This window comes from Cynocephalus volans, chromosome 16 (assembly GCF_027409185.1).
Source record: "Cynocephalus volans isolate mCynVol1 chromosome 16, mCynVol1.pri, whole genome shotgun sequence".
Classification (NCBI taxonomy): domain Eukaryota; kingdom Metazoa; phylum Chordata; class Mammalia; order Dermoptera; family Cynocephalidae; genus Cynocephalus; species Cynocephalus volans.
In genome coordinates this window covers 50622608-50637700 of record NC_084475.1, presented here as the reverse complement: position 1 = coordinate 50637700, position 15093 = coordinate 50622608, and the positions used below count along the sequence as shown (strand labels likewise).

Here is a 15093-nt window from a genome sequence, read left to right as displayed (position 1 = left end):
CTGCTGCTGGAGGCTGATGCTGCCAGTGCCCCCAGGATACACCAAGGGGCCACCACCTCTGCTCTTTCTGCTCTTACTGCTGAGGACTGAGCTCATGTTGTCTGCCAATGGCTCCTGGGATCTTTCCCAATTACCTAGCATGGATCTGTGTGTGAGGGGTCTGGTGACCCAGTCTACAATGGGTTTGTATGGTCTGTGGGCCCTAACCCCTAGCCCTGACATTACAAATGGGAACTTAGTATAACTAAAATAATGAAACGTTTTGACTTTAGTTATGATTTGCCTAGCCATACGATTAGTGTAGCTATTGCCTCAACTCGACAACTGGCGTAGTTGCGTAGCTTTACAGTTGCCATGAGAATTCAGAGGAGAGGTAAAGCGGGGGAGGCTTCCCACAGGCAAGCATTATCACTGGCCATTTCCTAAGCAAGGAAAATGAGACTCAAGACAATAAGTAACTTGCCTGACAACATAGAGCTAAAAAGATTCAAAGCCTTAATTTAGCCATAGAAATTGGAAAGATCACTCAACCTGCCCATGATTTTTCTATGGTAAATTAATTTTACTTAAATACTATATACTCAGATGGCCATAAGGGCAAAAAATTTTTTTTTTTAATTATGCAAGGAATGACATTTATCATTAAACTCTGAGACAGATTTTGACCTCCCAGTTAAATAACGAAAGCTAATACAGTCTGCTAAAACAAAAAGCCTGACTGAATTTGAAGTGGGACTGCCACAGAGACCAGGGCTCGCCTTCCCATATAATTATATGGAGCGGGGCCCCTTGATGATAACATATTAAATGAAATTAGTAAAACTTTACTTAATATAATTAAAATTCTGAAGGTTAGATTTAACTTATCTAATTAAATCTAATACACTGGGAAAACACAGCTTACTTTATGAGTAGTCAAGGGCTTTCCAGATATATTGATTCTAAAGTTGTTTATTTTTCTATTAGTTTAATAGTTAAAGTCTGTATGAAAAATGTATTTTGAGCCTAAACTCCAGGCTTGAGTCAGACAGATAAAGCAGAGGGTAAAGTTTAATTTTATACACACACATATATAAAGCTATTCTAGCTCCAAAAGCAGTTTAATTTTTTTTGTTGTTCCAAGCAAATTCTTTCAGTTCATATGATTTGCTTGATATGAATTTGTAGGGCACATGTTATCTCCCCATCTCACTCCTCCTATCTGAATCATCTTCCTTAATGTCCTGTGAGATTAGAACAAGGGTCACCAGTAGGCTGGTAAAGATAAGAACTTTTATAGCAAGGAATTATATGTTCTGTAAACTCTCTTCAGGTGTGTCATTGCTGGTTTGAAGAAGAAAAAGCTTGATGGGATTGACAGTTGGAAGTTCTGGAGGAGATGAAAAGTCCCCAAATGTATTTGACTGCCTGATTTAGGGGACATAGAAGTCCCTGAGAGCCACCTACTTCACCCACTTCCCCTTTTTAGTGAAAACATAACTCAGTGTTGAAATGGCAAATTTTAAGCAAATTTTAGGGAGATTATATAGATACCTGCTTTAGTAATGTTTTCTATAAATACCAATATATCTTAAACAGTATAAGAAAATTACAGACTAAAAATGGCTCATCGAGACCATATAATAGGGGTAATTGATTTAATCAGAGAAGTGGGGGAAGGTTTCACCTAGTAAGGAATACATGAATGGATATCTGAGGGGCTACTCAGGAGTTACTCAGAGAGGAGTTACTCCTGGTGGGAGTGACAGAAAGTTCTAGGCAAGTGGAATGGAATGAGCCAAGTGCAATGACAGAATGGACCAAGGTAAACTCAAGACACTGAAAGCCTGTGAAGCTATAGCTCAGAGGGTGTGGGAAGATGGCTTCAGGCACGATCCTGCTGGGCCTTATAATACCTTTTGGCTTTTATCCTAAGAGAAATGAGGATCCATTGAAATGTTTTAAAAATTAGGAATGGTACAATCAATTTTTTTTATTGTGCAATGAAAATTTCAGAGAGTGGACTAGGGGGGCTAAAGTCAATGGAGCAAGAAAGTTAGGAGACCAAGGTAGTAATCCAGGCATGACAATGGAATTAGGCCAGAGGGATGGTAGAAGAGGTGGAGAGAAGAGTCCACACTAGAGATAGAGGTTGTAAGTAATAGGACTTGGTGATAGACTGTGTGTGAGGGACAGAAGAGTGACAGCAGATTGTGAATGATGACACTTAGGTCTGGCATGTGTACTAAAACGGATGTGGTGCAGTACTGGAGGAGGATTTATTTTGAAAGGCATATTATTTGTTTCATTTTAACCACAGTGAGTTTGAGGTATTTTGTGACATAGAAACAGAGACATAAAGTTGGAATAGGGTAAACCTGTGGAATTCAGAGGCGAGTTCTGAGCTGAAGATAGGAATCTGTACCTTATTTGCATATAGCTAATAACCTATGCCCTGAGCCAGGAATGAGATCTCCTAGGATGAAAATAGGGTGTGAAAAAAAGTCCTTGGCTAGAGCTTTGAAGAATTCCACCATTTAATAGCTGGGGAGCAGATAATAAATCCTACTGAGGAAATAAGGTTAGTGTGGTAAGAGATGCAAGTAGAAAAAACAGGAGAGTTGTATCACAGAGAAGGGGCTGAGAATGTTTCTCGGAGGATCTTATCAATGTAGTGAGGTTCTGCTAAGAGGTCAAGTAAGAAAGAAGAAGATCAAGAGCTCTCCTTTGGGTGTCATAGCATTGAGGTCACTGAGCACCTGGCAGTGGCTGTGAGGTGGGGAGATGAGGCGGGAGCCAGCAGTCAGCTGGGAAGTGAGTGGAAGGGAAGAGGTGGAAACCAGCAGGAGCACAGCGCTTTGCAGAATGTTGGGAGTCAGGGGCAGGAGAGAGAGTGATGACTGGTATTTTGGTTTTGTTTTTTAAATGGCAGTTATGTATGCGTGATTGTCAGCTAGTGGATAGGATCCAATGGAGAGGGAGAAGTTGAGATATGTGAGAAAGGAGAGTATGGTGAGTGGTAAACTTCCTAAGAAAGTGAGAGGGTGGGAATTAATTCAAGAAATAGTTGCAGGCCTTTCTGAAACATAGGAACAGTCCTTCTGCTGTACCCAAAGGAAAGACTGTGTTTGTGTACAGATATACGTAGGCATGTAGTTCGGTGGACAGGTGATGAGGGAATTCTCGTCTGAATATTTGTATTTCCTCTGTATGTAAGAGATACGGCCGTCTTCTAGTGGGCAGGTATGGATGTCCAGGGTTTCAGGGTAGAAAAAATTGTTTGAAGAAGTTTTTGTGGAAAATGGAAGGACTTGGTAACTGGAGTTGTGGTAAGATTGTCAGGCGGTGCTGAAGGCCTAGTTGGGTTTGCTGATTATGAATTTATGGTGTTACTCTGCCATGTGTTTTATTTCTCAAGCAGTGCTCTGCTCCCTGGGTTGGGGCACAGAGAAGAGCAACCATATAGTTCAGCTAAGGTAGAGTGGAGGAGATGGGCTTTGGAAAGGAAGAGGTGAAGAATCAGAACCTTGGTGGTACACGCGCCAGCCTTATGAAGGTCGAAATTACCCAGGGTGGGGGCAGAGTTCAGGAAGAAAGGAAGACCTTGAACCCTGCAGAAAAATCTTCTATAAGAGAAGGGAGAAGCTGAGCAAATTGATAGATGGCAAATTCAGCCAGAAAGATCTAATATAGCTGAATTGGATGAATTTCAAAAAAGGAGGGTTTTGTTTTTAGCAAGATGGTGGAGGAAAAATGCCCTCAAGAAGCAATAGGGAGCCGGGAAAAAAACCCTGACTCTGAGGTTCACGGGCAGGGGAGGAGGGATGAATAAACAGCCACCACCTGAGAAGGCTTCGAGGGAAGCAGTATCCTCAGGGGAAGCTAGTTTGCGGGTGAAGCAAGGGCAAGGGTGTTTGCAAAGCCTAGGTGCAGAGAACACTGTTTAGAATGTGTGGTTTTAGCCCTAGGCAAGTCTTTCTGTAATATGGAATTCCAAATTGCCAATGCCCCATTTCTTCCAATGTGCAAGAACTGCTTTGAAGCAAGTTCTACTTTGACTGCCCAAGATAAATGCTTTAGAGATCATTGGAGAAAAAAGATTATGGGTATCTGGCCACACTGTTAATTAATTGCTCTGGGGGGAGGCTGTTCAATTCTTATCCCAGCCACAAGTAAAATGAATAGCTAGGGAGTGCTGCAGAAGAATGAATGGATTCTTTTTTTTTTTTTTCCTGTACAAGAATGGCAACTCAAAGTATGAAAGCAAAAGAAAAATTAATAGAATTAATCAGCTTAACCTTGATTTACAAGATTCTGAAGGAGGACAGTGGGAGCTCTCTGGTAAGGGGTAGTATCATTCCTGCAGGCAACGAGAAGATCTCCTGACTGTGCAGTTGGTAGTGAAAAGCAAGAGCTTCCTTGACAAGTGTGTTTATCGAGTACATCTGCGGTGTTATTTTGTATGCTCAGTTGCAGCCTCTGTCATTCTTCTCATGCTCATTTAACATGATGGGCTTGTTTGGTGAATCCTTCAGGTGATGGGAGGACAGGAAGAGGAGGAAGCTTACTCTGGATCATAAAATAAAAGATATTGGCCTCTGTCATCCACTCCAGCTCTTCTTTTTCCTCATCCTTCCTGATCATCTGGTATTTGCAGTAAAGAAAATGAATGGCTAGATGATATAATCTTGTGTCTGATTACTTGCTCCGAGTACCATGGGAAAAAAAAATTGTGGTACAACTGTCTGGTTTGACTTGAATTCTCCATTAGGGAAAAAAAAAAAAAGTTTTATAAGTTCTTTAACCTGCATCTCACAAATTTCATCTTGTCCTACTGAATAAGATAGTTCAGAGGCATCTTTCCCATCCAGCCTGGTATTGTTTATTCTCATTTTTCAGAACATACAACTGAGATTCAGAAATGTTAAATGAGCAGCCCAAGATCACACAGCAAATTAGTAGCAGAGCCCAAATTCTGGGCTAGATATATCTCCAGGTGCCACATTCTTTACCAGAATCTTCTAGAGCAGCACTGTCCAACAAATACAGTGAGAGCCACACGGGAAATTTTTAATTTTCTAGTACCTACAGTAAAAAAAAAAAAAAGAAAGAAATTAATTTTAATAACTTATTTAACCCAGTATATCCAGAATACTCTCATTTCCACATATGAGCACTATTAAAAAAATTATTAATGAGATATTTTCCTTTTTTTTTTTTTTTTTTTTAATGTATACTAAACCTCCAGAATCCAGTGTGTCTTTTACACTTAACAGCACATCTCAGTTTAGGCCAGCCACAGGCTACTACTCTGGGACAGCTCAGCTGTAGATTGCATTTATGGAAATGGCTCTTCATCACAGAGGGTTTTTTGAGTTTACTACAGGTTTTACTTTGAGATGAGTGAAAAGAGGCCTTCCTATTGGTGCCTCTGCTGGTCTCTGCCATACAGTGTTCTGCAGGGTTGATAATGACCTTCTCTTTATCCCATTGTCTCTTGTGGCCACTTTCTCTTTTAAAGGTCTGTGGGTATGTTCGGGTGCACATGCACACATGTGTGCTTTTATTTTTACAATGAATCTCTACAAAATTTGTGGAGTCCTGAAAAAAAACTTTATGATACACAGAGTAAATGAAAAAAGAGAGACCACTTTTCAAGGTAAAGATACATGTAGATTCAAATCCCCTTACTGTCTGTTTTAACTTGGACACGTATTTAATCTCTTCAGATCTGTCCTTCTGTCTGTGACCTGTCCTTGTAGTCTCATAGCCTACACCTAGGCTGTCAACGGTTGTTCTATAGGAGGGCAAAGTGAGATTATTCAATATAATACCTGAGAAGTAGAAAATGACTAATGTGTTAGTTGTTATACACTATAATCAAAGTCCTCGTATGGTTACTACCAAATATTGGTATGAGCCGAGTTTCTAAATATGAATACAAGAGCAGGGTATATACTATACTAAAGTTAGAAAACAACTTTAGAAATAACCGTATCTATTTGTGGACAGGTGCCTTTATACATTACTTAAGTCTTGGTTGACTGTTCTTAATGTAAAGACTCAGTTACTTTTGTCTCTTCTTATTGCTATCATTATATTGGGATCTATTTTAAAAGCTCTTAGGCAGTGATCCTCTCCAAATTTCTGCAGTACTTACTTTAAGGTATACAATTGGATGGGTAGAAAGAGGGGACCTTTTACATCTTTCTCTATATGATTCTTGTGAGATCATGAGTAATTTTTTGTGCTTTTGTTATCCAAATAAAATTACTTTAGGTTTGTATAAGTGAAATAATAATTGATATTAACATGAGCTAAGAATAATTTTTTATTAAACATCCACCTTTTCAAAAGATCTTATAAATTAATGTCAGAAAATATTTGGTTCAGCAGCTTGTGCTGATAGATTTCAATATACCAGCCTTGTGTGTGTCCAGCACCGAGGCCCTAACGAACTGTATCTGTTCTGTTTATGATACCTAATAAAGAGCAGTCAACCATGGTGATATTACCATACGCGATAACTGAACTGACACATAAATGTCTACCCATGTTGTTTTTAAAATTGAACAAACAGGTGGTTATTTGTCATTGAGGAAAGAAATGGACAAGTCACTGCATATCCATAATTTGCCTTTAATCTCAGTTACTGGTCTGTGGAAGATTTAAGGGTATACCTATTTTCTTTCCCCTCTTAATTAGCCTTATTTTTGTCCATCCATCCCTATGCAGAGGTTACTACATAATAATTGTGCCTTTGAAGAAATCTCGTGGGAAATTTATCAAGCCATGGGAGAGTCCTGATGAAATGGAATTAGATGAGGTAACTACGTCTTTGTTGGCTGTGTCTTTCATGAGTTGTTTAATTTATTAAATATCTTTCTCCTCCCTATGGAGGACTTTCAGCATATAATCCAGACGTTGGCTTCTCCATGGCTGGCTGGTTGGATGGTTCAGTGCTATGGGCATGCTAACCTCTAGGGATACCAACTGAGATCCTTTTGCTTTAATTAAAAGACATTAAGCTGTAATAAAGTGTACATCCTTTCTAATCTTTGTTGGCTTTAATATTTTGCCCCTTGCCCCTTATAAAACATGATGCAGAGGTTTAGAAGGTGAAGTGAATTGTCAGCAAAGTCTTAATCACCACTGCTATCAATTCCAAGGGTGTGTGCTTCATTAGTGCAACAATTGCTAAGACTGTTAGAAACACTACCTTGCAAATTTCAGCACAGTTCATTTTGACCTACTATATGGTCTTGACTAGTTTCTGACAAAATTCTGCTAATTAGCAAATGTTTGCATTATTCTATATAGTATAGGTTTTCAGAACCAAAGGTATACTTAACTATAGAGAAAGAAAACAAATCACAAAATGTTGAACATAGCAAGAAATACAGATCAAAAACCGGCAAATACTGAATAAATAGTGTGATTATCATTTCCAAAATCTTACAACAGTAGGCACATTTTAATTGGGACTCTTTTATAAAAAGAGCATTTGTGTTTTTTTAAGATAATCTATAATGTGAAGAATGAGATCTAATTGTCAAAAACTTCTATTTAGATAGAAAACTATGATCAAAAATGTTAAAATACAGGAGAAACTTGGCTATTTTACTATGCTGCTGTTTTGAATCATTTCATAAGGCAAATAACTAGGCCCCCATTTGGGGAAATAAGAGATTTTAACTTACCGGATTTATTTACAACATAGGCACATCTCTAACATGACCTGTTATTTCTAGGTATTCCCTCCACCTTAAATTAGTATGAACAGAACAAAGAAAAGAATAAATTCCCTATGCATTACAGAGAAGTGAATTTATTTTATACATGTCTGCATAAAGGAGACTGATTTGGCAAAAAAAAAGAAAAGCTGTTAGCTTCCTTTGGCAGACATATGTTATCTCTCGAAGTAGGATTCATTGTCACCCACTTCATTTATCTGAGTTGAATTTGATCAAATTCAGAAGAAATGAGTTCAAGATTAGGCCCATGCTTTTGTGTCACTGTTTAGTGGTTAGATGATCACTGGAGGGGTGTAAAATGAGACATCATTTCAATAATGTTGTCAAGTAATTTAGATATGTTATCAATTTAATTTTTTTCTGTTGATAATAAAGGAACAAAATCATTATTCTATGATATTGGAAGAATAGTAATCCTTCAGCTGAGGATGCAAAATGATCAGCTGGTTTTGAAAGCATTTTGAAACAAGACATGATTTTACTTGCAGCTAACTAATCAGCTAATACTGAAATATTCATTAGTATTTTAATCACTTTTCAGTTGAATTACAGAATTGCCACCATCCTATTTTAGTTGGAATTGGACTTAAAATGCAAAGAGAACTTGTAGAATCTATTAATCTTTCCACCTATTAAAAAAAAAGTGTTTAAGGCATTGAGATCCAAGCCAAAATGACATCAAATACTTTTTTCCTTAGAAGTAAAACCATTCGATAATAAGTAATAGGAAGTGATTATCTTTTACAGCCGGGTTTTAACCTCCAAAATGCACAGCAGTGCTAATGGATTAAAGTATAGGGCTATATGATATTGAACTTTCTTACAATTAAATTCTACAGGTCTGTGCTGCTGATTCTCATAACAGAGGGTCATTTTAATCATCCCACAAGTAGTGGTGCATTAGTCTGTATAATAGTTTGATAAAGAACGTTTTACTAATTCAAAATTTTGGGGTCAGGATGGGTTGTTTCCCACTTTTCCCACTGATATAATTGAAACCACATTCTAGAATTAATGGTGGAAGAAATAAGATATGCATTGACTGGAAAATGAAAATTATTTCTGATAGAGAACTAAAGCCCTTGATATATCTTCTGGAATTACCTCCAATACATCTTTTAAGTATTGTGGAGGGGAACAAATGAAAGTAGGCTGTGGTCTCTCTTTATGCTTTCTCATCCAGTTTCTGATCCCTACAGACAGACTTTTTTCTTCTTCTTCTTTTTTTCCCCTAACATGGAAAATAAAAGCATTGTAGTAATTTTATCTATAGCTTAGTACTGGCAGATTTGACAAAGCAGTGTTCCTCTCTTAAATGTATTTGACCAAGTAATTTTTCAGAAAGGCCTATAATTCAAATTGTTGGAACCATATCATCAAATAGAATGGTAGCCTAAGGGGATTTCCACATGTGTGCCTTATATATAGGCCCATAAAAAATTGAAAGAAGCTTTCTAAACAGAGTTACTCTCAAAATTATCTTCTGAACTCATTTATTCTTTGTCTGGGGATGCTCTTCACATGATAAATTCATAGACTGGTACTCCTGTTGTCAAGGTCAGACTGGGCAGAGCAAATGTTGATAGTCAAAACGAATTTTGGGCAGAATGACTCCCAAAATGTTAGTTATATTTAATTCAGGGCAGGTTGTGTAATATATCATAAGCTTTTCAATGCATTGTACTTCAAAGGCTTGCCGTAAAATAATGTGGTCATTTGTGGTTGTAACTTTGACATACTGGCCAGCTGTGGTGTCATCTGAGCTCACTTGAACCATTTAAAGTATAACGCAGGAAGCATCCTACAGAGATTAGAGCTACCTAAAGAGGCAGGGAGATGTTCTAGGTTTGACCTTAATGAATGACCACATTGGATCTAAGGAGCACCAAAAAACTCAAATAACTTATTCTGAAGTACTTCCTCTAGGTCTTCCAAAGAAACCCCAGCAAAAAGTAGTTGTGGGAATGACAGTGATATAGATGAGTTATGACTGCTGCCTCCATCTGAAATATGAATAAAATCAAGGTAGGGTTTGATCAGTGAAGCAGAAGAGGGGACACAGTCACATAAACAACTGATGGTAAATGTTTTTGATTAACCAACTTCAAAAAGCTGTTCAGCTCATCTGCAGTGCATTTCTCTCTCTCTCAAAGTAATGGGCTACCATCATTTATTGCATATTAACAGAAACCTTTGTAATGACTTTTCAAATGTAATATTTGGCATCAGAATGTTTATAAATTAGTACGCTAGAAGAATCCAGGAAAAGGAAATAACATATTCATCTGTGTTAATGAAAGCAGATGCACAAAGTTAATATGTCTAAGTACAAACTGAGTTAAACAGTTTAGATTATCAGAGCTTAAATATTGCATTTATATTTCCTTGATATTGTACAACCATTAAGTAAATAAAAATATGGTTGAAAAAATCTCTTACATGTAATTTCATTTTATTTCAGTAATGGAGTTTAATCATACATTGCAACTTTCTATTATGCCTCAGTTTCCCCGTTTATAAAATGGGGATAATAGTAACCTCCCTGATGGGGTTATTATGAGTAATGAACAAACTAATGCATGTTTAGGTTCCCTAGAACAATGTCTGGCACCTAGTAAGTGCTTAATAAATGGTAACTATTATTATTATTATCACCATTTTCATCATCATTATTATAAATAAAGCTAAATTGGACAACAGGACTGAAAAATAGTTATAAGTTTTTGGCCTTTCTCTTCTACTGGCCAATTGATGCATAATTGATTAGCCTACCAGAATTTAACATCAGATAGTCCAAATTTGCTAAACAGGGATACCCAATCTATAGTTTTTTATGAAATGGCTTACATATTATATAATTTTAATTGCATCAGTAAATTCAATTTCACAGGAAATTTTAGAATATTATAAATTAAATATTATTCAAAAATAATATGGGCACAAATTATCTATATAACCAAAAGACTGAATTTTATATTTTTAGGGTACAAGTTTGAACCCACTGAGCACATTTACAACTCTCTATGTAGATGGGACTGTAATATACCATCAGATTCCTAACAGAAGGATTCAGTATTTATCATATATACAATCTGTAGCCGTTACTATCGCAAAAGTCTGGTCTTAATTATGCTAGGGTCTGATTATACTAAGTAGATCATTTCCATTTACAAAAACAAGGCTAGTAGTTTTGCCTCAGTGTTTCTATAAGTACCTTAATTTTGCTTATCAAGATGAAAACAGGATTCATTCCTTTTACCAGTTTGTCCTCAAAAATATGTCGTCTTTTCTACACAATTATTAAAACAAGTAAAATCAAGATTCTTTCCAAGAAACCAGTAAAAAATTGCTACTTAAAATCACAAGGCATCCCAGACTGATACAGTCCTTTTCCCTGTTAAATCCTATGAAGTATCATCATTTAATGGGAGAAAGCAAAGTTAACTTAAACATCATTTTGAAAGCAATGGTCATGATATACGTATCATTAGTGTAACTTTCTCTAATAAAATAATCAATACAAAACAGTAGATTATCTAAAAATCTATTTTAGAAATACATGAAAGATCTGTATATATGGAGGGGTCTTCAAAAAGTTCATGGAAAGATTCACATCTTTCAATTCTATTTTTCCATAAACTTTTTGAAGTACCCTTGTACATGTATATGTTTGTTTTCTTCAGAGTAATATTAAAGTTAATTTTTACCTACCCTGCCTATATCACTTGGCAAGATATTCAGACTCCCCAAAGAGCTAGATTCTGGAAGAAGTTAACTTCATGGTAAAATGTGAAGAATTGCACCCCGATGAGTTAATGAAGGAGCCAAGTCAAGCAAGAAGTTATTAAATGAGCAACAATGTCTATTTAATACATGTAACTTAAAATTTGATTATTACATTCTACTTCTGCTGATTGAGGGAATTGACATCACATGAAGTATCTCGTTACTTAAAACAATCTAAAATGGTACTAACCTCTCCTAAAATTTGGTCAGAGGTGAAGGTTTAGATGGTTTTAACTGAGGTTAGTAATTACTTAATAAATCTCCTGCAAGGCAATGCTTCTATGAATCAAGCTTTTATCCTTAGACAAGTTATGATGTATGGTTGCCCTATGAGAGAATTTCATTAGTGGAGGAAACGATATGAGTTATCAATAAAGGATCTAATTGCCCTGTGTTTATAGCCTGGGCTTTGCTGTAGCAGTCCAGTGTCTTACCTTAAACAGGAAGATAAGCATTTGAAAGATCTAGTGAATGGGGGTTTAATGATACTGATGTGCTATGTGAAATGTGGACAAATTGAATTTGGGTTATTCCCAGTCCTGAAGTAATCTCTCTCATTAAACTGTCAGTAAGTTGGGTTATTGTTGTTTACAGTTCTTCTAATGTGTCCCACCTTTTTTTAAGCTGCTTAAGGAGATATCTAGGAAACGCAGAAGCATCCGTTATGGGAGAGAAGTTGAATTAAAGCCATATATTGCTGCTCATTTTGATGTTCTTCCCACTGAATTCACCCTGGGGGATGACAAGCATTATGGTGGATTTACAAACAAGCAGCTCCAAAGTGGTCAAGAATATGTCTTCTTTGTGTTAGCTGTGATGGAACATGCAGAGTCTGTAAGTTATTTATGATAGCATGTGTTTCCTATGGTCTGCTTATACATTTTACTGGAATATGGTTATTTGGGGATATGTAGATATATATCCATTCTAATTATTTCTCATGAGTTGTCCTTAACTAAGTGTAATATCAGGTTGCCTACTCTTTGAACATTGCTGAGTATACTGCTTGACATTGCATTAGAAACAAGACCGTGCTTCTCATGACGGAGAATTTAGGTGGACTTATAGTATATGAAGTGCCAGATTGATAAGACATAGTTCTTGAGATCTTTCAACGTAACACACATAACATGATATTACAGCCATCACTGTTTATAGTCTCCTTTCCTCATCCTTTTAAAAATGACTGTTTGCAAAAAAAAAAAAAAAAAAAAAAAAAAAAAAAAAAAAAAAATCACATCTTGCCTAATACCTGATAGACATTAGCAAAGACATTAGCCTATGTGATTACAGTGGGAACTAACAAGCTCTACAGGGTAAAGGGCATTAAGAAAAATCACAATTTGTAATAATAATATGCTTATAATAAATAATATTAAAAAGAATCCTGAAAAAAAAATAAAGTGAATATTTTTTAATTTAATAAACTCTACATTATCACCTTAAAAAAATACTATGTTTCCAGGTATTCAAAAATATTGACTTTGGAGGTGATTGTATTTATTCTCCTGTAACTGCCAGGTAGACCACAGTGCCTCTACCCAGATTCACGGAGAAGGTCTGTCTAGGAGGAGGCAAGCACAGCCGGCTTCTTTAATTATAGCAATTTACGAGTGACTTTATCAGTGAAAAGCCAAGAAAGTTAGGAAATAATTCAATAAAACAGAGAATTCCTAAGGTACTCTAAATAATGAGTTGTCTTTTATGTAATTCATCTTGCTCTTATGTCGTTTTATGCTTCAGTTGCTTTGAATGTTTAAAAAAAGAGAGAACTAAAGAAATTGTAGATGAAAAGGCGGGTTGGATTTTGTAGTGGCAGTTCACATTAACATTTAATGTACGTTTTCTAAACTGTATCTTTCTGATCAGGGCCTAAATCTGACAGGCGTGGCAACTCTGAGCCAGTGACTTCCCGTATGTAAGAAGCCCACTATTTATCAAAGGTTTCTCCACATTCAGGTGTTAGCATGTACAGCGGGGACTCTTTTCAAATGACTGGAGGAATTCCCCTGTGGAAAATCAAAACACAAAGGCAGCCTCTCTGCCTGGTTTACCTTTGTGCACAGAATGTCATTTGAAAACAAAGTGGTGGCCTTCCTGGAATTTTAATGTATGGATATGCTTTCTCTTTCTAGTGGAAGGTTTTAAGGTGGAACATCAAAGGAATGAAATGATGGAAATCATCTTTTTCTTCTTTTAAAAGAATAATTTTCAGATATTTGAGAGGAATTTTCTTTAAATAGCTCTAGGAATGTTTCAAAAAGCACATTCAGAGCATTGAGGTAGATCAGAGAATCTAGCAAAAAAGAGAAATCTCATCTGATCAGGCAGGTTGTATCACTCTCAGAGACACTGCTATCTAAAGTCTCCCAAATATTTCCACTAGTGTTTAAATGGGTCACCACTGACGAAGAATCTACCCCTTCCCTTAGTATGTCATCTCACTTTTTTATTAATTATAAAATTAGAATTTTGTTCCAAATATGTTATCTTTTTCAACATTGCTCTCAAAGTGAGCAGCATTTCTCTTATGTTTCATATATATTTTCAGGCCAGCATTTACTTTATAGAAGAGACTTGTATCCAACTAGTATAGTTTTTGTAATGATATAGTTCTTTTGTAAGTCTCAAATTTTTGTGACATTGTTAATAATGTTTGTAACCACTCCAAGAGTGGACTAGTAATTTGCGAGAGAAAATATTCCCAATCCCTTCTCCCACAGAGACATGAGCTTTCCCCCAAACCATTGTCTCAAGTTAAGAATATCAGAGAACTGGTTTAGAATGATCTAATGTTTCACCTCTTCTATTACTCCCTCACACTGAACAAATTCTGCTTTTCATGAGGCTGTTATCATTTTTATGGCTTTGTTTTCTTTTCATTTGCACACATCTCTGTTTCCTGGTTTGGGTTGGAAATCTATGTGCTTTGGGAAAATCTTTGCTTAGATTTCCATTTTGATTGACCAAGATTATTATCTCAAAGGCTCTTGGTTTTAAAAAAAAAAATCTTAGTTTTGCTAACTTCTGTCCATAAAACAATTGGAATGTGACCTACAAAATAAAGGGGAGAAATTATAAACCAAACAATTATATAAAGAATCATGTCTCTTGGATACATACTCTTTTTGCCAAGTCCTTTATGTAAATCCTTACACCATGCATATCTTTTTTTTCTTTCTTTCTTTCTCTTTTTTGGTAGTTGTTTCTGAGAAGATTGGAAATATATTCAGTTTTCATCTACTTTTTTTTTTTTTTCCACTGGCTGGCTAGTGTGGGGATCCAAACCCTTACCCTTGGTGTTACAACACTGTGCTCTAACCAACCGAGCTAACTAGCCAGCCCTCATCTACTTTTGATGCATTAGAAAATCTGAAAGTCTACTCAGTCTCTTTCCTGGGCACAGTGAAGGAAATAAGGAAGGATAGTATACAAGCATTCAGTGGAGCACATGTTGTTGCCCTGCTTGACAGCTGAGCTTGTTGTACTTTAATTCAGATTATATTAACTAAGTTTTTATAAGATGAAAGTTAAAAAAAATAATTGTATTTACCTATCATGAAAAGTGAGCCTA

At 36.3% G+C, this 15093-nt stretch overlaps 1 protein-coding gene across 1 annotated transcript in view; it reads left to right on the top strand.

Annotated features, from left to right (window-relative positions):
- The window catches only part of PTPRD (protein tyrosine phosphatase receptor type D), a 290275-nt gene that overhangs the window by 152365 nt on the left and 122817 nt on the right, over nucleotides 1-15093 (top strand). The window contains exons 20-21 of the mRNA XM_063080420.1: nucleotides 6715-6805; nucleotides 12144-12353. Of these exons, the coding sequence (XP_062936490.1) occupies nucleotides 6715-6805; nucleotides 12144-12353 (301 nt within the window). The remainder of the gene's footprint in view (nucleotides 1-6714; nucleotides 6806-12143; nucleotides 12354-15093) is intronic.